We start from the raw sequence: 21,754 nt of genomic DNA, 5'->3' as shown, positions 1-21,754 counted from the left end.
GTTTCTGAAAACGTTCCTGCACTGGATATGTTGGTACAGTACCCAACTTCCTGAAAAGGTTCCTGCACTGGATATGTGTCTACAGTACCTAAGTTTCTGAAAACGTTCCTGCACTGGATATGTTGCTACAGTACCCAACTTCCTGAAAACGTTCCTGCACTGGATATGTGGCCACAGTACCCAAATTCCTGAAAAGGTTCCTGCACTGGATATGTGTCTACAGTACCTAAGTTTCTGAAAACGTTCCTGCACTGGATATGTTGGTACAGTACCCAACTTCCTGAAAACGTTCCTGCACTGGATATGTGGCCACAGTACCCAACTTCCTGAAAAGGTTCCTGCACTGGATATGTGTCTACAGTACCTAAGTTTCTGAAAACGTTCCTGCACTGGATATGTTGGTACAGTACCCAACTTCCTGAAAAGGTTCCTGCACTGGATATGTGTCTACAGTACCTAAGTTTCTGAAAACGTTCCTGCACTGGATATGTTGCTACAGTACCCAACTTCCTGAAAACGTTCCTGCACTGGATATGTGGCCACAGTACCCAAATTCCTGAAAAGGTTCCTGCACTGGATATGTGTCTACAGTACCTAAGTTTCTGAAAACGTTCCTGCACTGGATATGTTGGTACAGTACCCAACTTCCTGAAAACGTTCCTGCACTGGATATGTGGCCACAGTACCCAACTTCCTGAAAAGGTTCCTGCACTGGATATGTGTCTACAGTACCTAAGTTTCTGAAAACGTTCCTGCACTGGATATGTTGGTACAGTACCCAACTTCCTGAAAAGGTTCCTGCACTGGATATGTGTCTACAGTACCTAAGTTTCTGAAAACGTTCCTGCACTGGATATGTTGCTACAGTACCCAACTTCCTGAAAAGGTTCCTGCACTGGATATGTGGCCACAGTACCCAAATTCCTGAAAAGGTTCCTGCACTGGATATGTGTCTACAGTACCTAAGTTTCTGAAAACGTTCCTGCGCTGGATATGTTGCTACAGTACCAAGTTCCCGAAAAGGTTCCTGAACTGGATATGTGTCTACAGTACCTAAGTTTCTGAAAACGTTCCTGCGCTGGATATGTTGCTACAGTACCAAGTTCCCGAAAAGGTTCCTGAATGGAATATGTGGCCACACTTCCCAAGTTCCTGAAAGTAGTTTTGCAATTGAAACATAACTAAAGTATCTGAGTTCCTGAAGGTTCCTGCACACATTTTATAAGTTTTTAAAAGACGTCTGCTGTGAAATCCCACCTAAACCTGAGTACATGAGCTTCTGAAAAAAGTTAATGGAGTACAGTAGAAACATACCTGAAGTCCCAGAGTTCCTGAAAAGGTTCCTGCAGTAGGTACCAATTTAAAGATCCTGTGTTTCTCAGACAGTTCCTGGACTGAGTAAGCGGCTCAAGAGTTCCAGGAAAGGTTCCTGCACTGGCTGTTTGGTAGCAGTACCTTAATGTGAATGGTGTGTGTGTGTTATTAACACCTCTATAAGACTCAGATCAGTGTTATTAGCAGTTCGAGCTGAAGTGTGTGTGGATCTGAAGACTGAACACACTGATGATGTACAAACTTTCATTTAAAATTCTCATTTCCAGTATTCCGCAGAGTGTCTGCTTTCGAGAGCCGGCTCTGATTTACGGAATTCCGCCCCCTCATCCCATCTGCTGGATGGTTCTCGGAATAAAAATCTTCTGAGGCTTGATATGAAACCCAGAAAACGCTTAGACCAAGAGAGATGTTCCGTTTTTTACTAACAGTGGAGAATGCGAGAAACTTTGAAGAACATCTGCTTTGAAAGCCGGCATTAGTAAGTGTGTGTGTGTGTGTGTGTGTGTGTGTGGTACAGAACTCCCTGTCCTCAGAAGACTTTCCCGGATTTCCTCATGTCCACTGCTGTTTTCTTCCCATTAGTGACTGTTTGAAGCTGAATGAAAGAAGGGCTTTGTCCCAAATGCCACACTGTCCTACCCCCCAGGGGGCAGGAAGAGGTGAAGGGGCAGAACAGAGCAGGATTAAGACTGAACTATTGATTCGTTTTGGATTCTCTACACTGCTGATTGAAATTACGAGCATTACAATGTGCAGTGTGTCTCCACATGAAAAAAACACATGATAAATAAACCTTTATTACTCATGTATTGTTTGTTTATTTGTTTATTTTCTGGCAGCTATGTTGTTCTAATTTTAAACATCCATCCATTTCTTTCTTTCTTTCTTTCTTTCTTTCTTTCTTTCTTTCTTTCTTTCTTTCTTTCTTTCTTTCTTTCTTTCTTTTTAACCATATTTGTCTAAGTAATTATATATTTATTATTATTTATTTTTGTCTAATTAATTATATATGTATTTTCCTTTGCATTCCTAACTAATCATTCACTTCATATAAATATAAATATATATTTTTTATTTGTTTGTTTGTTTATTTATTTTCTTGCATAATTGTCCACTCTATTTAGCTTTATTAAATAATCTTTTATCTTCAAATGTTTTATTTTTTTTTTATATACATTTATATTTCTATGTATTTGACGGACGTGTTGCTGTCATGATTTTTATTTTTAAATTTAAATTCTTGTTGTCTGATTGTTTATTTATTTAATTATTTTTTTTATTCCCTAACAAAAAAAAAAATAAGTCCCTAACAAGTTGTATTTAATGAAATAATGAATTCATTTGACAACCTGTTTATTTATTTATTTATTTATTTATTTATTTATTTATTTATTTATTTATTTATTTATTTATTTATTCATTCCCTAACACAACAAAAATATAATTAATTAATTAAAGTCTTTGCCAAGTAGTTTTATTTAATGAAATAATGAATTAATTTCACAACCTGTTTCCTAGCTTTATTTATTTATTTATTTGTGTGGACATGAATGCCTCTTCACCTTCTCTCCTGTTTGATTAACAGAAACCTCTTTATCCAATCAGAGCTCTCGACTTTTCGTCACCTCCCCCAACACCCTGACCTGTCAATCATTCCCGCTGAGACGCCGAAACTCCTGGTCTTTCCTCTGCGGAGACAGAAAAAACAAATAGAGGAAAAAAATGCAAAGAATAAATGATTCAGTTTCTAACAAAACATAACACAAATAAAAAATAAATTCATAAAAGTCACATGACCTTTAAATTTCTTTTTAATCTAAATTTAAATCTAATCTAAACTATTATTTAATTTTACACTCTTTATTTTTTATTACGGCTTCTTTTATTTATGTATTTTTTTAATGTACTCTAAAGAAAACAGTGAAACAATGTAGATGTCAGTGAAGTACCACACACACACACATGCGAGCGCACACACACACACACACACACAGATCACACAGAGTCATTTATTTTATTCTCAGAAGCAGCATGAATAAAAGATGTGTGAATCTGTAAAGACCTCTGCCATCTGCCACGTGACTCAAAGCGCAGGGGAAATAAAAGAAACATGATATTTGTGTGTGTGTGTGTGTGTGTGTGTGTGTTGTAATATTTGTGGTAGACCAGAGGATGCCTCATGATAAATATTTCTGGCAGGAAAAAAAAACCTGTGTAATCTACAGGAATCATTTGGTGCAACTTTATCTCGATATTTTTTCTGGCAGAACACAGAAGCTTTAAACGAAACCTTATTTGGAAAAATTATTCAAATGTTTTTGTGTGTTAAAATAAACACATTTTACACGTCCATGTCTGAAGTTGAGCTCTAGAAGAATCTCGGCTAGGAACACGATGTCTAGACGCTTCGTTTTTCTCTTTAACGCTTAGCCCGATTAGCAGATATTTAACTAACGTGGTTAAAAATTTTTTTCTTGACAGGTCATCCTCATCTTGACGAGATATTACCACGCCGATTCCAGCAAAGTGCTCGAGAGCTCCCTCTGGAGGTAGGACACACTGCACATTTCTCTCGGTTTTCAGAATGTCTTGGGTTTTGTACGTACGACATCATAGTGAGGTGATGATTCAATAGTTCGGTGAAATCTGGGGGCGGAGCGATTGAAGTGACGTGGCTGGAAGCTCGGAGAAAAATGACTGACGTGTTAAGGAATGATTGATGTATGAAGGAATGATTGATGTGTGAAGGAAACTTACTGTGTAATTCAGGAAGTTATCGTAGCACAAGTTTCAGGCTGCATGTGCACAAATACAAGATCCACCCACTTTTCCCTAATTTGCATGTGATATGCAGACGACACGCCACATTTTACCCTCAATTTGCATCTTGTTTACATGAAATGTGCCCTAATTGATTTGTTTTGCATTAGTGAGTCAAGCAAAGGAAAAAAAAATGAACCAGATTCCTGCAAACTGGAAGTCTAAAGCACTGATATAAATAAAATAGAGGTTTGTCTTCCAATTCTTTGTTTTTCTTGGTCTGGATTTTAACCTCAACTCCTGGAACTTGATCCTAGATTGAACAACCATTATTTGTAATCAGGAAAATGGAAATATAGGTAAGGGATGAAACCAGGAAGATTCTAGAAACAAGAAACATAGACTGGGGAACTGGAACAAAATAAAAGGGAAATGAAACCAGAAATAAAAATAAAATTCAACTAGGAGAAGAACAAATAACCTGGGGAAATGAAATGCAGCATGTTGAACAATAAGACTTCACTACAGGACAATGAAACACCAGGAAATAAATACAATGACAGCTGAGCTGCAAGCAGCGATTTAGGGAGCCAAGCACTATCTTTAAAGGCAGTAGGAAAATTGGCAAAACACCGAGATGTTGCTCAAATGTCACTTTACGTCCTGTTTTTTGAAGCTTAAAGTTGCTGAGATATGCCGTCACTTCCATCAAAAATCATCTGCAGGTTCCAAAATAAAAAATCCAAGGAATTACTTTCTTTGTAAACGTTGTCAAAATGTAGCCCTATTGGTGGCACTAGAGGGTTTGAGTGTCAGAGCAAAACTGCTGTGAAAGGAAAATAGCTGAGACTTTCCTGCTAGACTGTGACAAATTCAGTCAAAATTTTTAAATTATCTGTAAAACAAAGAAGAAAAGAAAATATATGATTCCAATATGGAGTCTATGAACCGTTGGTGCTTGGCCCCCTACTGATCATGACCCAGTGAGGAGATAAACCAATTACAAGTCAGGGGCAGGCACAACACATGAATAAAAACAAACTCACATGATCAAATGAAGAGAATAAATTACAGTTAGGATTAGTGTTTCAGTAATTAAAAAAACAAAAAAAAACTTAGGGAAGTGCTGTTATAGGCAGATAATCCAGCATCCAGTGGTTGCACCACATGACTTTTTACATTTCTTTATTTTTTCTATTTCTTTGACTTTTACCAAAAATATATTTTGTTAATTTATTAAAGAATGACTCTTCAGAATTTATTTTTAGGTACTCTGGAAAACACTGTTAGTGGAAACCCATCCCACATTCAGTGGTTGCACCATATGAACCATATGATGGAGTGTTTTATTTCTTCTCTTTTTTGATTTCTTTTTTTTTTTTTTGACAGATTTTTACCAAGAATATTTGTAGAAATTATTAAAGAATGACTCTTCAGACTTTGCATATATTTATAGTTACTCAGGAAAACACTGTTATTGGAAAGCCATTGCACATCCAATGGTCGAACCACCTGATGGAGTGTTTATTTGTTTGTTTATTTATTTATAAAATTTATGTTTTTTCGTTTTTTTATTTTTACCCAAAAATATTTTTTTAATTCATTAACAAATGACTCTTCAGACTTTTAATTTGTTGTATTTTGTTACTCTGGAAAACACTGTTATTAGAAACCTTTCCACATAATTGTGTTTTAATTTAGTTTTCTTTGACAGAATAGAAAATGAACTAGCAGAGCTGTAGCTGTAATTCAGCAAGTCTATGTTTAAATCAGACACTCGGATGAAGTGAGTTTGTAAACGCACTTCCTGTCGACATCAGGAAGTCTGCGCACGTCCATCCCACGTCCTGTAACAGTGTGTAGACCTTGGCATCTCTTTCAAACGGGTTTTAAAAGCTGCAGCTTTAACGAGCCGCGTCGTAGCTTAATTAGGGGCGCTCCTGGGATTTCCAACACGATGTGCTAATTGCCTCGCTAGCTCCCTCATTAGCGGCTAGCCTTGACCAGGCACTGTGTTTGCTGAGGTTGTTATGTGGAGTGTGAATGTAAATGTGGGAGTGTTCGGGGTTTCAGATGAGGGGGTGATGGTTTAACACCGCGTAAAGAACGAGGCAAGGATTATATGTGAGGAAAATAACACCATTGAATAACTGAGCTCATCTGTCAGAGCGTGAGAGGAGGAGATCTGAAAGACATGAAAATGATGACAGAGGAAGGAAGGAAGGAAATAAGGAAGGAAGAAAGGAATGCTGATTAGGAAGAAAGAAAGAAAGAAAGAAAGAAAGAAAGAAAGAAAGAAAGAAAGAAAGAAAGAAAGAAAAATAGAAAGAAATACTGATAAGAAAGGAAGGAAGGAAGGAACGGAGGAAGCAAGGAAGGGAGGAAGGAAGGGAGGAAAGAAAAGGATGAAAAGAGAACAGAGGGGAAGAGATAAGGATTAGGATAAAAAAGGAAAAGAGAAAAAGAAAGAAAGCTGTGTTTAAAAAGACACAGAGGAAGAGAAAAAGATGACAACAAAAGACAGAAAAAAGAAAAGCAGGAGAACAGATAGATGGCAAGTTGGAGAGAAAAGAATGATAAAAAAAAGGTACAGACAGAAAGATAGAGAAGGAATGAGGGAGAGAAAAATGAAGATAGACAGGTGGAGATAAGTACAAACATGAGTATGTTCAGAAAGAGAGAGAGAGAGAGACAAAGGAAGATGAAATGAATGATGGATGCAGACTGGAAGAGACAGAAATAAAATGAAAGAGGGAAATAAAAATGCGAAGGGTAGCGAAAATAAAGAGAGAGTAAAAGAGAGATGAAAAGAAAAAAGTGGAAGTATGAAGACAGTGAGAAAGAAAGATTGAAGGAAGAAGAGTGAAATAAAAAATAAATAGAAAAAATGAGAGAGAGAGAGAGAGAGAGAGAGAGAGAGAGATATCTGTTTACATTGTTGTTGTTGTTGGTGTGTGGGGGGGTGCATCCTGCCCCTCCCCCTCTCTCACCCAGCTGAGAGTGACACTGACACTCTCAGCCAATCAGAACACAGCACTGACTTAAAGACAGAGTCACAAAGAATAGAATATCAAAATAAAAAAAAGGTGAAAGAAAGAAAGAAAGACAAATAGAAAGAAAGAAAGAAAGAAAGAAAGAAAGAAAGAAAGACAAATAGAAAGAAAGAAAGAAAGAAAGAAAGAAAGAAAGAAAGAAAGAAAGATGGAAGGACAGAAAGATAGCAAGAAAGAAAGAAAGAAAGAAAGAAAGAAAGAAAGAAAGAAAGAAAGAAAGAAAGATGGAAGGACAGAAAGATAGCAAGAAAGAAAGAAAGAAAGAAAGAAAGAAAGAATATTCTGGTATTATATTTCAGCCAATCACAGCTCAGTCTCCTGGAATTGAAGCTAAAAATAAATCATTTGGAAAAGCAGCCTGGTTCCAGCAGAGCATGTCCCCTGTGCCTTCACATCTCCATCTGTTCCACGTGTGAGTCGGTTCCTCCGTCTAATCCAAACCTACAACATGTTACACAGCTGGAGCTAATTGTACTTTGAGATCAAACAGCAGCTGAGAAGAAAGACTCCAAAAGATAGAACGAAATAAAAAGAATGCCGATGAAGGAAATCGGTCTTCTCCACCTCGCGGGTTTGGGACCCGTCCCAAGCGTAAGCCGAGCCGGTTGTGTTTAAAGACGCTGGAAGTGAGCGAGACGGGTTTGTACAGATCGCCGTTTTTACAGCTCTTTTATGTGGAATGTTGGACTGTCATCAGACCTTCTGCTTCACTGACAGATTGGAGCTGATGTCTCTTTTTCCCCCCAGATGTGTGTGGAGGAAATACAACATGGCATATTCTTCATTCGCATGATGTATGGACGAGACGATGTGTTGTGCGTGGCTAATGTTAGCAGTGTAAAATGTGCATGCAAAGAGAATGAAGTGAAAGTGAGAAAGCTAGCACTTGGAAGCTAGGACATGGTAGACAGGTTCTCCTGCTGGAACCTGGACAGATTGTTCCACCACAGACGAATTAGCTGTACAGGTGGTACAGGTACCAAAGTTCTGGTGGTCTGGTCTTAAAAAAAAAAGTGCTTCTGAAGCTAGATGACTTCTGAGCAGCATCTGGCGAGATCTTATATCCACTGTTGATGAAGAAAAAAAAATATTCTAATGGTATTAAGGTGTGACGAAATGTTCAGGAGATACAAGATCAAGACATGGTCCATGCCACTGAATTAACACAACCACAGCTCCCCAGTGAGTCCTGGCTTTTATCACCATGTCTCCTCATGCACTGGGGCAATTCTAGTTTAGCGGTTAATGTTCTAAGTCAGTGATTTTCATTTTCTTTCTACTTTGCTGATGGCCTTAGAATCTTAAATCTGTCCAGACTGGAGTATCCTCACCCCCCATTTTTCCAGCTCCTCCTTTGGGATCTCCAGATCTTTCCAAGCCAACTCTACATTATTATTTCTACAGCAGATTCTATGTCCACTCAGGGGCCTCTGTCTAGTGTGGCACACCTGATAGCAAGGGTGTAACTTTGGGTTGAAAAGTGTGGGGGGGGGACTACAGTGATACAAAATACAGGAAATAATTAAGCTAATTATGATGATAAATTTTGTCAAAAAGAATAGTAAACTATGTACTGTATATAAAAAGATGTCTTAATTTCTTTATTGTTTAATAGGGGCTGATCACCAAGACTTGAGAGAATCATTTTATAAAGTCAAAAATGTGTACCATTAATGTTTTGTGTGTGAATAAAACTTATATAATGTGAGACTCAATTTCCAGTGTTAAACAAACTTTTATTTCAAACTAACCGCTGTAGCTGAAAATGTGAAATACAGGAAAAAATGTAGAAAGAGGAAAAAGCTTTTATGAACTGTATGTGTGTTACAGCACTATTGTGTAATATCAGGTACAGATAGACAGCAGCAATATTAATATGGAATTATATGAAAATGTTGATCATTACTTTAATAATTGTCTTATATGCATAAACAACCACCCTTAGTTAATGAACAAATTAAAATATTTAATTTTCTGTGCAGCACAAATACCTAAAGTAGATCATTTTTATGCATCCAACACTGTATTATAGCAGGGTAGAGATAACCATCTGTAATCCTTACTTCTGTAATCCAAAAGGATGGAACATTGATAACACAATAGATAGACTACTGATTTGGTACACAGGATGCAAGATTCTCACACAATCTCACAAACATAAAAAAATAACTTTAATATTTAAAACATTTTTCATTGTCCTCCATCTGTTCATTCAGTCCCATCCCTCCATGTATCCTAACTGTCCACCTCATCTGTCCTCTGATATGAAAACCACTAAGTTATGATCATAGTGAGTCTAACATTAAACTAGCATCCAGAGTCTGCTTGTCATACATTGCTGACAGAAAATGCATGGTTTAAACTCAACTCGTTTTCATGCTACACAGAATGCTCTAATCTACATTAAATATTTAGCTAACAGTCTGAAGTTACCTAGCAACAACAGTGTATGTTAACATTAGCTCAGTCAGTGTTAGGCTAACATCTACAGGTGTAGACAGAAAATATGATCATTCTGGCCTGAGCTAATTTACTGAATCAACCAACTCACATTTCCTTTCTTTCTTTTCATCCATGATGACGTTAAAGTCATCTGTTGCTGCTTCTGCCGTTTCATTGCTGACTGTGCCACAACCGCTGTACCTGTTCTTTCAGTGAGATAGAGTGGTCCTGGCCACGGATGCGTGCATCGACACAGACAGACTCTCTGTGTCCTGCTCAGTCCTGCTCCTCCATGGTGATGATGGCGTGTGGTTAAAAAACCATAACTAACACATTTGAAAGTCGGGGGGGACACAAACAGGATTTTGAAAAGTGTCCCCCTTGTCCCCAGTGGAAATTATGCCCCTGCCTGATACAGCTTGTAGTGACTATTATAAACATCTTAAAGTCTGTTGTCCCTTAATGATGGTGGTAGCTCAAGGGGTTAAGGCTCTGGGTCGTTGACCGGGAGCTGCCAACGTTGGGTTCTTGAGTAGGGCCTTTAACCCCTCTGACCCCAACCCCCAAGAATGGAATATGCGAAGAAAGAATTTCACTGTGCAGTAATGTATACGTATGTGAGAAAGACAACTTGACTTCTTGGGGCCAGTAGGGAAGCTATGGACACATCCTTGCTCGTCACACCTGTTTGACATGTACAAATTTCCGAAACGATCATTAAACTACAAAACAGTTTTGTACTATTTATAAAAAGAGCTCAACTCAAAAAAAGGCCAAAGAAATAGAAGGTCCATTCAGACCATGCCGTCTCATTATACACCCATGGTTTTATGATGTTGTTTCTCCTCAAAAAAGGTTGTGGGCTCAAATCCCAGCACTGACTAAGCTTGAGCATCTGCTCAGCCACTTTGGATAAGAGTCAGTGTTATAAGTGTAAATGTATTGTGAGCTAACCTGTGAGCATTTTCTAATGTACCCAGAATGGGTATTACCAAGGCCTGGGGGTAGTGTCCTCAAATCATCCGGTGACAGGGTCACCCATGTAACCGGGATGGTTCAGTCTGGGGGTCTGGTGCAAGTCCAGTCACACAGCAGACATGTGATGGACAGCCTTAGATGGGTTAGACCCTTGTGCTAGCTTCGAGAGCAAGCTGACCTCTGAGGACTGCCGAAGAGCCACTGTAAAGCTCTTTATCTAGTTAGGCTAAATTGCTTCCTGATCAATTGTAACTTGCTTCGGATAAAAGGATCTGCTGACAGTGTGGATATATTACTGAAGAATAAACCTAGTAGTGCATGCGTTTCCCCAGCAAACACACAATCAATAATCAATTCAAAAGCAATTAATCAATTGAGACTATTTAGGTTTAGGTTGATCCTCAACCCTGATGCTTACATCACGCCAGCAGACATTAGCGCCAAGGATATTGAGTCGTGTCATTGGTGTCTCTTTGATTGGATTGAGATTGATTGAACAGAGAAAAGCATCGTTCAGAGATAACGAGGAATATCTTTCATTAATTACAGTGTAGCCTGTGTGTTCAGGGCAGCAAATGTTGGGTGAGAAGCAGACAGAAAGGTCAAACAGTGTGAAGAGGAGAAAGTCAAAATGGAGAGGGAACATTCTCAGAATTTGGCATGGGATTTTGAACTGATTTATGAAATCACTGATTAGATCCTTAATCTGGAGCAGATCAGCTCGAGTCCCAAGACACCAACAAGCTAAAGCACTGGCAGGAAGAAGAGGTCCGTCCTGATACGTGGTGACCCGAGTATACCTGTGCTGATTCGAAGTGTCTTGAGTATCAGGAAAAATGTCAGGTCAATATTGAAATTGATCCATCAAACCCAGCTATAAATGTAACTAAAACACACATGGTCTATAACTGAGATGTTTATTAAAGAATCTTTAATGGGAAAATCCATCCTGAACAGGATAAAGTGCTCACTGCAGAGGTTCTGAGTACAGCTGACGTTAATTTATTTGAGTTTAAGTTGAGTCAAACAGAGATGAATCAAATAGCTAATTAATGAGTCAAATAAAGTCGAGTTGAGCCAAATAGATTGAGTTTTGTTGAGTCAGATAGAGTTAAACAAACAGAGATTTATCAAATAGGGCTGAGTCAAATAAAGTCGAGTTGAGTCAAATAAGTTGTGTTTAGTCAAATAAAGTTGAGTCAAATAGGTTGAGTTTTGTTGAGTCAGATAGAGTTGAAACAAACAGAGATGAATCAAATAGGCCTGAGTCAAATAAAGTGGAGTTGAGTCAAATGAGTTGTGTTGAGTCAAATAAGTTGAGTTTTGCTGAGTCACATAGAGTTGAAATGAATCAAAAAGAGCAGAATTAAATAGAGCTGAGGCAAATAAAGTTGAATTAAGCCAAATGAGTTGTACTGAGTCAAATAGAGTTGAGTTGAATCAAATAGATTTGAATGAATAGACTTGGGTCAAATGGAGTTGAGTCGAATTGAGTTTAATCAAGTAGATTTTAGTTGAGTCAAATAGAGTTAAGTATAGTGTTAAGACTAGGAGCTGTGCGGAAAACCTTTAGTACACTTTAGCTTTAGTTCCTCAGGTGGAAACATGAGTTCAGTGTGTGTGTGTGTGTGTGTGTGTGTGTGTGAGAGACCTCAGTTTGACCTAATGTATTTTTAGGCTGTCCTTTAGTGAGTATAGAGTGAACATTTCCCATTGCACACACACACACAGATACACACACACAGACACACACACACAGACACACACACACCTCTCATTGTTTCACTCTTTCTTTCTTTGTCTCTTTTCTCACAGCACGCACTAGACTTGCCACGATCGATCTCTGTGTGTGATTGTGCTTAATGAGCATTAATCTCAACACAGCTACACACACACACACACGCGCACACACACACACACACACACACACACGTGTATAGAGATAGGTGAAAAAATAACAGAGGAAGATCAGACGAATAGATGAGTGGATGGGGAGATGGGGGGAGGGTGTGACATGGTGGACGACTCATGTATTATGGAGGTGTAAATTTTCCTGAGGGGAGTGTGTGTGTGAGGAAGTGGGAGAACAAAGGGGATTTCTGTTCCTTTATTCCTTCTACCTCTTTGTCATTTCTTTAGCTTTTCTCTGTCTCAAGCCTCAGTGGCACTGAAGGAACCTTATCAGGATTTGAGGAACTCCAAATTCCCAGGTCAGGAACCTTTTCTGGAACTCAGGCGCTTGAGCCACTTATTCGAGGAACTGTCTGAGAAAGATAGGTTATTGTACCCAATGCAGAAACCTTTTGAGGAACTTTGGAACTTTAGGCATGCTTCTACTTCTTGAACTTTTTCAGAAGCTCAGGTACTTTAGGTGAGATTTCACAGAAGAGATCTTTTTAGGAACCATGAATCTGTGTGTACTGCTGCAGAAACCTTTAGGAAGTCAGATACTTTAGTTATGTTTTCACCACGAAAGTCTTTTCAGGAACCTGAGTACTGTCGACACATATCTAAAGCAGGAACCATTTCAGGAACTCTTGTATCTCAGTTGCATTTCCACTTCAGAAAAGCATTTTATAATGTCTGGAAGTTTTGGCATGTTTCAGTACTAGAATATTCAGACAAATATTTGTTACAGAGACTTGGTTACTTTAGCCTCATAGTCAGTGAAGAAACATTTTTAGGAACTCTGGAACTTTGGGTTTGTATCTACTATATGAATTTTTTCAGAAACTTGAATACTTCAGAGAGAGTTTTTCAGGAGTTCTGGGACATTTTTAAGAGCTCTGGAACATGCTTCCACTCCAGGAACCTCTCAGTGAACCTGACCTCCAGGTTCCTGGTTTCTGATCCTCATCTAGAATGTTAATGATCCGCACCTAGGTCTGCAAATGAATGAAGGATAAGATGATAGAAGCCTTTATCCAGTGTCAGGGAGTTCTAAGCTTTAGCACCACGTCCAAGCACTCTCACAATGATTGCACGTTCTCCAGCAAGGGCAATGAAACAGATGATATGGTCATTCACTGCTAGTGCTGGACAGGACTCATGAAGACACTTTCACATTCATGCTGCAAATTGGATGTGTTCCTCACATGGTTTGAGTTCACACCCCACTTACTTCTGAGCACTGGTTAATACCAGAATAAAATGCTCAGCATATTAGGTGCTAAATGTGCGATTAGCTAAGAGGTTCAGTGACTCAGCGCTAGTTCATTCAGCCTGAAGCCTCATTCTAAAGCAGATGATTGGCAGCTGTGCGACTCGATCATGCACACTTGTCTCTGTAGTGAGGAGAGCGTTGAAGTTTGTGATGATGGTGCTGGTAATGATGCTGCTGCTATTAGCACTGAATGCATTCACACATCAGAGCTGCTAATGGACATAATGAGAGAGAGTGAGAGCAAGGGGCTTGGAGGGAGGCAGAGATTAAAAAAAGGCAAGTCTTAAGATATACAAGAAGCTGCAGAGAGAAAACGATGAAGAGAGAGAAATTTGAATACACAGAGAAAGATACAGATGTTGGAAAAAAGATTTCCAGTTTAGTCCTTGTCCATTTCTCTACATTAGCTAGTAGGAAATATTTAGAATATTAGTAAATTTATGTATCTGTACAAAAACAGAAGACGATTAAACTTACTTTTATTTTAATGATTAATTGCTAGAGTCAAAGTTTCCCACCAATAGAACAAAACAATTCAAATGAGTAAAAATAGCTAGAAATAGGCCCAGTAATCGTATACTAGGTTTTGCTGCAGTGTCATAATAAAGCTCGCTGTTGATGCTGCTTATTTCTCTTATTTATGCCATGACACAACATTAATGTAACTATAGACAGATGTTTATACAGGACAGGAAATATGTTAGTGGAAAAATACTGACCTCTGAACATCCTGGCATGTTTAGTTCCTTAGAGTTCCGTAGCTGCTTATTAGTTTATTGGTTTTCCCCGAGGAAAGATCTCAGACTAGTGGCAGCTCATTTGTTTCTAGTGAAAAGAACCAGACGACAGTCAGCCGGCTAGCAGGTCAGACGTATAAGCTAGCTGTGTGAGTTTTCAGTTTGTGATACCTTAGCAGTTCACTTTCATTTGCGAACAGGAAACTCTAGTCTAGTAGCTGCATGGTAGTTTAGGCAGCAGCTGCTGTCTAATCAGGACTTTCTTTATCTTCCAAAATACACTGCCTTCCAATCTGAATGCGCTGCTCTGAAGGTGATGTGAGAGGAAGAAAAGGAGCGTATACGACAAGGACACTTTATCTGATTGAACCTGCTTTAGTTTGTGGGGTCGGTTTAAACTGAGATTGAGACTCCCTGTGTGTCAGGAGCTAAGTGGAGACAAATGCTAGGCCATCTGGTGAGAGGTTCATATTTCTGCGGAGGTTCTTAATGGTGACGAAGAACAGGATGAGAAACTGGAACTACCGCCGCACACACATAGAGGCAAAATAGTGAGAAGAGAAAAACTCCATCTTTGAGAAATCTGCAAGAGCCTGTGCTCAAGCGCTCATATTTTTTTTTCTCTCACCCTTTGTGACCTTGAGGTAATTACAGGGCTTGTGGGAATTGTAGTTTTCCGGAATGTACAAGAAACCGGGAGCGATGCACTGGTGTGTGCTGGCAAAAACAGAGTATGGAGTCCAGCTGTGCTGAAGGAAAGTGAGCTAACTTACACATTTGCTAATGGTTACAGGTGTGAGTTAGCGGGTACAGCTGTGCAAGCTTCTACAGTTACCAGGGTTGTCAACTGATCATAGATAGCTTTTTAAACAAATAACACTAGAGTTTCTCTAGCAGGTCCACAGTTTTGAGAGAACCAATCACATGCATATAAATGATTTAGCTGAAGGTAGCTCATGGGACCAGAGCTTTTTTTTTTGTTTTTTTCCTTTTATTTACCCTGTCTGGTCTGATTATCAGAGAACTCACAACACTGCCTGTTTGGTCACAACACGAATCACTGCTACAAATCAACCACTTCAGTTTGTCTAATTTGTAATAGAACATAAAGTAATCGTTATTTTTTTTAGCATTAAAGAAACAAAATCAGTATGAAATTATCAACTAAGTAAGATTTCACTTACAAGGAATTGGACTTACCAGTTCTTCCATTATGATTCTACATTATAATTGGCAACAAAAACAAACAATTTGCTGTTGGAAGCTGTTTGTGGCTCCAGCTTGATGATCTAGAAAGGTAGAAGGTAACTGCTGTTGTCATTCTGTCAGGATAGTTGCTTCTACGGATCTTGGTAGGGAAGAACTTTGAGTAGAATACCCCTGTGCAACTGTGTAGAGTTTTGCTTACAATGACAGATGTGCTAATGAAGGTCTGCTGAACTTATCACTACCGTTATCCATCACCCAGACGCTTCCTTGGCAAACTTTGTTGTGTAGCAACACATTCATCTATCGACCACCTGGTCACATTTGGAGCTCTATAGAGGAGCTGGACACCATGCTGAGTCTCTTTCCAGTCAATGGAACTCCACATAGTCTCCTTGGAGACCTCAACCTTCAAAAGACAAATAAACAATAGAAACTTTAAGCCTCCTTATTTTATTCTGGTATTCTCATCTAGACACCACTACCTACCTCTGCAAAAAAAAAAAAACATTAACATCTTGACCAGACCAACAAGGTTGTTTCTACCTTCTAGAGAGCATGTTGACCCAATGCCTCTATGTTTCCTTTAGGTTCTCTGGTTCCTGCCAGTAGGTGTTTTTATAGTTTTAACCTGCCCCTAGGTGATGCCCTGTGATTTACTGGCTTTTAAATAATCCACTAGTCATTAACTCTCTCGTTTTTAAGTTGACCTCTGAAACAACTGTTACAAAAATCGTCACTTTACATAAAGGAAAACATTCTGTATGTTAGCAGTGGTGGCTCAAGTGGTTGGAGTTTTGTGGTTCAAGCCCCAGCACTGCCACTTTTGGGCCCTTGAGCAAGGCCCTTTATCCTCTCTGCTCCAGGGGCACTGTATCATATCTGTCCCTGTGCTCTGGCCTCATCCTCATAAGCTGGGATATGCAAAGAAAAAAATTTCCTTGTTCTGCAATGTATGTGTGGCAAAGGTTTCTTTATCTTTTCTTCTTCTACCCAACAACTGAAAACTATTACCATTAACAAGAACCACTCAACCATCCCTCACTCCCACTCCCTCAATATTCCTCAACCATCAAGGCCATAGCATGTTCCTTTTTCCTCATTCTCTAGATGATATTCTACACCTACTAACATACAGTAATCTCAGCAAGTGTCCACTGGACCCCTTCCCACCCACAATGCTCTAGTTTATTTCCCATGACCTTCTCTCCTCCATCTCATATATCAATATAATGTCATGCAACAACTGCCTACATAGCTGTTGTAGGACCCACCAGTCTTGATCCTTCTGGAACTCTCTGGAAGTTCCTGTCTATCCACACTAGCCTGGGAAACACTGGCTCGGCATAGTAGTGGTTTTGTTTCATTACTGAAGGGATGGTTGAATCAAGTGACATGTGGAGGATCTGCACCCTCTCCACTGGTGTCCTCAAGGCTCAGGTCTTCTTGTATTTTCTCTCTACACCTGTTCTCTATATGCCTTAGTTTGGTGGTCAGTTTAGCAAAGCTGACTTACTGGTATGTGCTTTGGAGCAAAGCATCCAAACAAATGCCACTATGTCAATAAGTATGGTTGCCCAGGGGACTATATAGAGTTTTGACAGATGGGAATAGGCATGTTAATACTAGTCAGGCCAGACTTTAGGATTAGAGCTGCTGATCTTCTCTACAAATCAGTCATCAGGGGAGACTATATGCTATTGCTGTGATGCTGAAGATGCTGTGGTCCCAAACAATCTGTCCAGGCCCACGTCCATCATTCAACCCGAAACAATAAATAGATTGCCATGCTTACATTCCTAACTTCCTACATTGATTTATAGTTAGTTACACTGCAGTATGTTGCTCCCACCCTGTGAGGTGAAGGACACATGGCAGTGCTAAGGTTACAGTAAGAATAGTCATAAAAAACACTAAAATGCAAAATGTGTATCAAGCTAAACTTGATAGTGCAGATTTAACAATAGCAATATTAGCAAGAAAGAAACAAAGAACAGAGTGCCACATGTGTCAAATCCACTTCCTCAGTTCCAGACAAAATGAGAATGTGTGTTTTGTCTCTCTGAATGACTCACAAAATTCGTCAGTGTTTTGTACTTTATTTCAACCTCCCTCTCACTCCACTAACACAGTAAACACACACATACTCAAGGCTTTATCATCTTATTGGTTTGACAGAACCACCCTTCTTTTGTGTTTGTGTTTGTGTTGCATCGCTGCAGGAGGTCAAGGGCACAGGTTTGCAAAGTGATTAGCTTCATACGGTGTTAACACACACACACACACACAAGCACACACACTAATCTGTATAGCAATATACTCAGCACGTTTTTGATGAAAGCTTTAGCTTGAGCTCTAGGGGCTAAGAAGGTGGTCTTGGAGATCCAAACACAACTGCATGATACACAATACAAACCAAGATTATCTGTCACACCACTGTGTGTGTGTGTGTGCTGTGAAAATGTTGGCCACACTTTTATCAAATGGCTCTGTTGGAGTTCATTGATTGCTCTCTGCATGGTGGCCGTGCAGCACTAAACCTTCAGTTTCACGTCAGCCATATGCACACACACACACACTTTAATACACATACTTCTACAATGACATGGTTTTGAGCAACAACATGCTGTAACTCTATGTTAGCATGTTTTCATGCTTTGTGTGCAGCATATGTGAGTGAAGAGTTCTAGCAGTGAGAAGAGAAGCAGTGTGTTGGGTGTTTGGCTCGTAGCCCGGACGCTAACATGCACCCCTCTCAAGCGCTCCCTCTCTCCCACCCACACACACACTGTCGCATTACTCCTCTCGCCAGATCCTCACAGCAGCAGTTTCTCCCCATAAAGCATTATGATCATTTTTTTTCCAGATTGCTTGCTTGGATATCTTTTTTTTTAACAGACACACAAAAGAACAAAAAGACTTGTGACTAAGTAACCTGTGCAATTAACAAAGCAAAACATTGATTATGCTGTTTAATGACATTGTTAATTAGAGAGAGTGGACAGAGGAAGTGATAAATGAAGGAAAATAAAACAGAGATAGGTTTTTCTTGTCTGGAAAATTGATGGCTCCAGTTCAGTTTCAGAATTCTACTTAGGTTTGCTAGCAGATGCAGGTGTGACAATGGTTATAGGTGTTGTAACAGGTGCCTATGAGTTAAGGAATGGTACAGATGTGGATCATGGTACTGGCATTGTAAGGGGTGCAGGTGCAGTAAAGGGTACATGTGTGGTAAGTGGGAAAGGTGTGAAATGGGATATAGCTTTGGTAGGGTGTACAGATGTGGCAGGGATACAGGTGTGGTAAAGGGTACAGGTGTTGTAAAGGGTACATATATAGAAATGGTAAAGGTGTGGTAAGAGGTGCAGGTGCAGTAAAGGGTACAGGTGTAGTAAGGGGGAGAGGTGTGACATAGGGGGCAGCTGTGGTAGGGTGTACAAATGTGGCATGGATAAAGGTGTGATAAAAGGTAGAGGTGTAGTAAAGGGTACATGTGGGGTACATCTATGGAAGGGGAATAGGTGTGGTAAATAGTTCAAGTATGGTAATGTGTGTAATAAGTACAGGTTTGGTAAGGTGTGCATGTGCAGTAAAGGGTGCAGGTGTGGTAAGAGGGACAGGTGTGGTAAGGATGCAAGTGTAGTAAGGGGTGCAGATGTGGCAGGGATACAAATGTGGTAAAGACTACAGGTGTGGTAAAGGGTATGTTCATTGAAGGGGTGCATGTGTGGTTTTGAGTTCAAGTGGGGTAATCTGGAAATGTTTGGTAAGGGTTATCATGGGACAGATGTGGTAAGGGGTACAGGTGTGGTAAGAGATACGGGTGTGGTAAGAGGCACAGGTGTGGAAGGGTATAGGTGTGGTAAGGTGTGCAGATGTGGTAAGAGGCACAGGTGTAGTAAGGGGCACAGGTGTGGAAGGGTGCAGGTGTGGTAAAGAGTACAGGTGTGGTAAGAGGGATAGGTGTGGTAAAGGGTACAGGTATAGTAAGGGGTACATGTGTGTTACAGGGAAAGGTGTAAGAAAGGGTACATGATTGGTAACAGGTAAATATATTCTAACAGGCACAGGTGTGGTACTGTTAATACTAATTGTGCAGTGTTAATAGGCACTAATGAATCTGATGTAATTGTGCTGATGGGATGAGGAGAGTTCTCGATGTTGATTAGACAGAATTGTGGGCATGCTTACTGCTAGAGAAAAGGGAATTTGAGAAGTGAAGGAGAGAGAGAGAGAGAGAGTGAGGGCAGTACTGGATGGGAATAAAAGAGAAAAGAGAGAGATAATGTACTTCAGATGTTAGATACAGGCATCAAAGGAGGTGAAAATAGAACAAGAACAGAGGCTGATGCATTAGAGAAAAAGTGTGTGTGTGTGTGTGTGTTAGTAAAGACTATCCAGCTACACATGTCACAAAGATCAGCCACAGATCCCCACACAGTCCTGTTTTTGTTTTTAAGTGCATATCCATTCATAGCCTATTAGTTCCATTATTTTTTTAGCACCATTACTTCTATTCCATTTATTTCTCATCCATCCCATCTTCTGCTCTATTCTTAGAAATTCAAGCTTTAAGAGTTCTAACTTATTGAAAAAGATGTATGTTGCATTCCTCAAGGGTTCATTTGATAAGTAAGGGGTTTATAGCTATGATACAGAAACACTTTGTTCTAGGGTTTTTTTTTTTAATCGTTAGAGTAAGGGTTCTTCAGGTGTCCCTTTGGGGAACCCTTTAGATTTCCAAGTAGAATCTTTTTATGGGAATAAGAAACTCTTTGTTGCTTCACAGTAATTTGCCAACAGTTTAAATGGTGTTATAATTTTGAGATTACTTCCATCCTGAAGATGTGGGAAAAGTTAAGGCGTTATTTCTGACTGTTACAAAGTGCTGACACTGGAGACTCATATGGGAAGTGGTAGCGTAGTGGTTAAGACGATGGACTGCTGAACAGGTTGGGATTTCAAATACCAGGACCTCCAAACTGCCAGGGCTGGGCCTTTGAGCAAGTCCCTTAACCCACTCATTTGGTGCAGTGGTGGATCAATCGGTTATGGCTCTGGGTTGTTGATCAGAAGGTTGGGGTTTAAGGCCCAGCACTGCCAAGCTGCCACTTTGGGCATTTGAGTAAGGCCCTTAACCCATTCATTTGGGGCAGTGGTGGCTCAAGTATTTAAGGCTCTGGGTGGTTGATCAGGAGGTTGGGGTTCCAGCCCCAGCACTGTCAGGCTGCCACTGGGCTCTTGAGCAAGGCCCTTAACTCTCACTGCTCCAGGGATGTTGTATCATAGCTGACCCTGTGTTCTGACCCCAACTTCCAAAGTCATGATATGCGACTGTGATGTAAATAAAAGTTTCCTTCCTTAAATACTAATTTCACTGTATATGCAAATCTAAACTAGTGTCTGAGCACAGAAGAGAACAATCAACACCTTCTGACCAATCAGAATCCAGAATTCAGAGCAAAACTGAACATTCCAGGAGCAAAAGGTTCCTAAAAGTGTAATGTCTTTAAAACTTTCCCAGGGATTACAGGGACAGATGCTGACTTCCAGCCAGACTGGGGAAAGAGAGTGGACTGAGTCAGTAAACCAAGGAAGGAATATTTTTATCCAGGAGGTGGTTTATTCGTAACTGTCATATGTTTGGATTTGTTGGAATGGTGTGCATTAGGGAATTGAGTAAGCATGCTCAGAGAGGTACACTAAGTATCTGGAATTTCTGAAACACACAGAGACAGAGAGAGAGAGAGGGAAAGAGAGAGAGATAGACAGAGAGAGAGCGAGAAAGAGAGAGAGAGAGAGAAACCCGATCCTGGATCAGTACTCATGTTTGGAGATGATTAGTGAATCCGGGATGTGGAGCCGAGCTGCTCTGGCATTTACTCCTCTGATCCTGTCGAGTCTTGGCGTGTTGCTTTTCCAGAATGCCAACCAGACTCCTTCCGCTGTCCGCTTCCAAAGTCCGGCTCAGCTCAGCACAAACGCTGCCAAGACAAAATCCCACACAGGATGAATGAGTGAGAGAGAGAGAGAGAGAGAGACAGAGAGAGAAGGAAATTCTTTCTTAAATCGTTAGAGAG

General features: G+C 39.9%; 1 protein-coding gene across 2 annotated transcripts in view; it reads left to right on the top strand.

Annotated features, from left to right (window-relative positions):
* The window catches only part of sorcs2 (sortilin-related VPS10 domain containing receptor 2), a 177,492-nt gene that overhangs the window by 42,461 nt on the left and 113,277 nt on the right, over positions 1-21,754 (top strand). For both annotated transcript variants that reach the window (XM_058394249.1, XM_058394250.1), the window contains exon 2: positions 3,817-3,884. In XM_058394249.1, the coding sequence (XP_058250232.1) occupies positions 3,817-3,884 (68 nt within the window). The remainder of the gene's footprint in view (positions 1-3,816; positions 3,885-21,754) is intronic.

The sequence above is a fragment of the Hemibagrus wyckioides genome, linkage group LG07, assembly GCF_019097595.1.
Source record: "Hemibagrus wyckioides isolate EC202008001 linkage group LG07, SWU_Hwy_1.0, whole genome shotgun sequence".
NCBI classification, from domain to species: domain Eukaryota; kingdom Metazoa; phylum Chordata; class Actinopteri; order Siluriformes; family Bagridae; genus Hemibagrus; species Hemibagrus wyckioides.
This window is presented reverse-complemented; position numbering and strand designations above follow the sequence as displayed.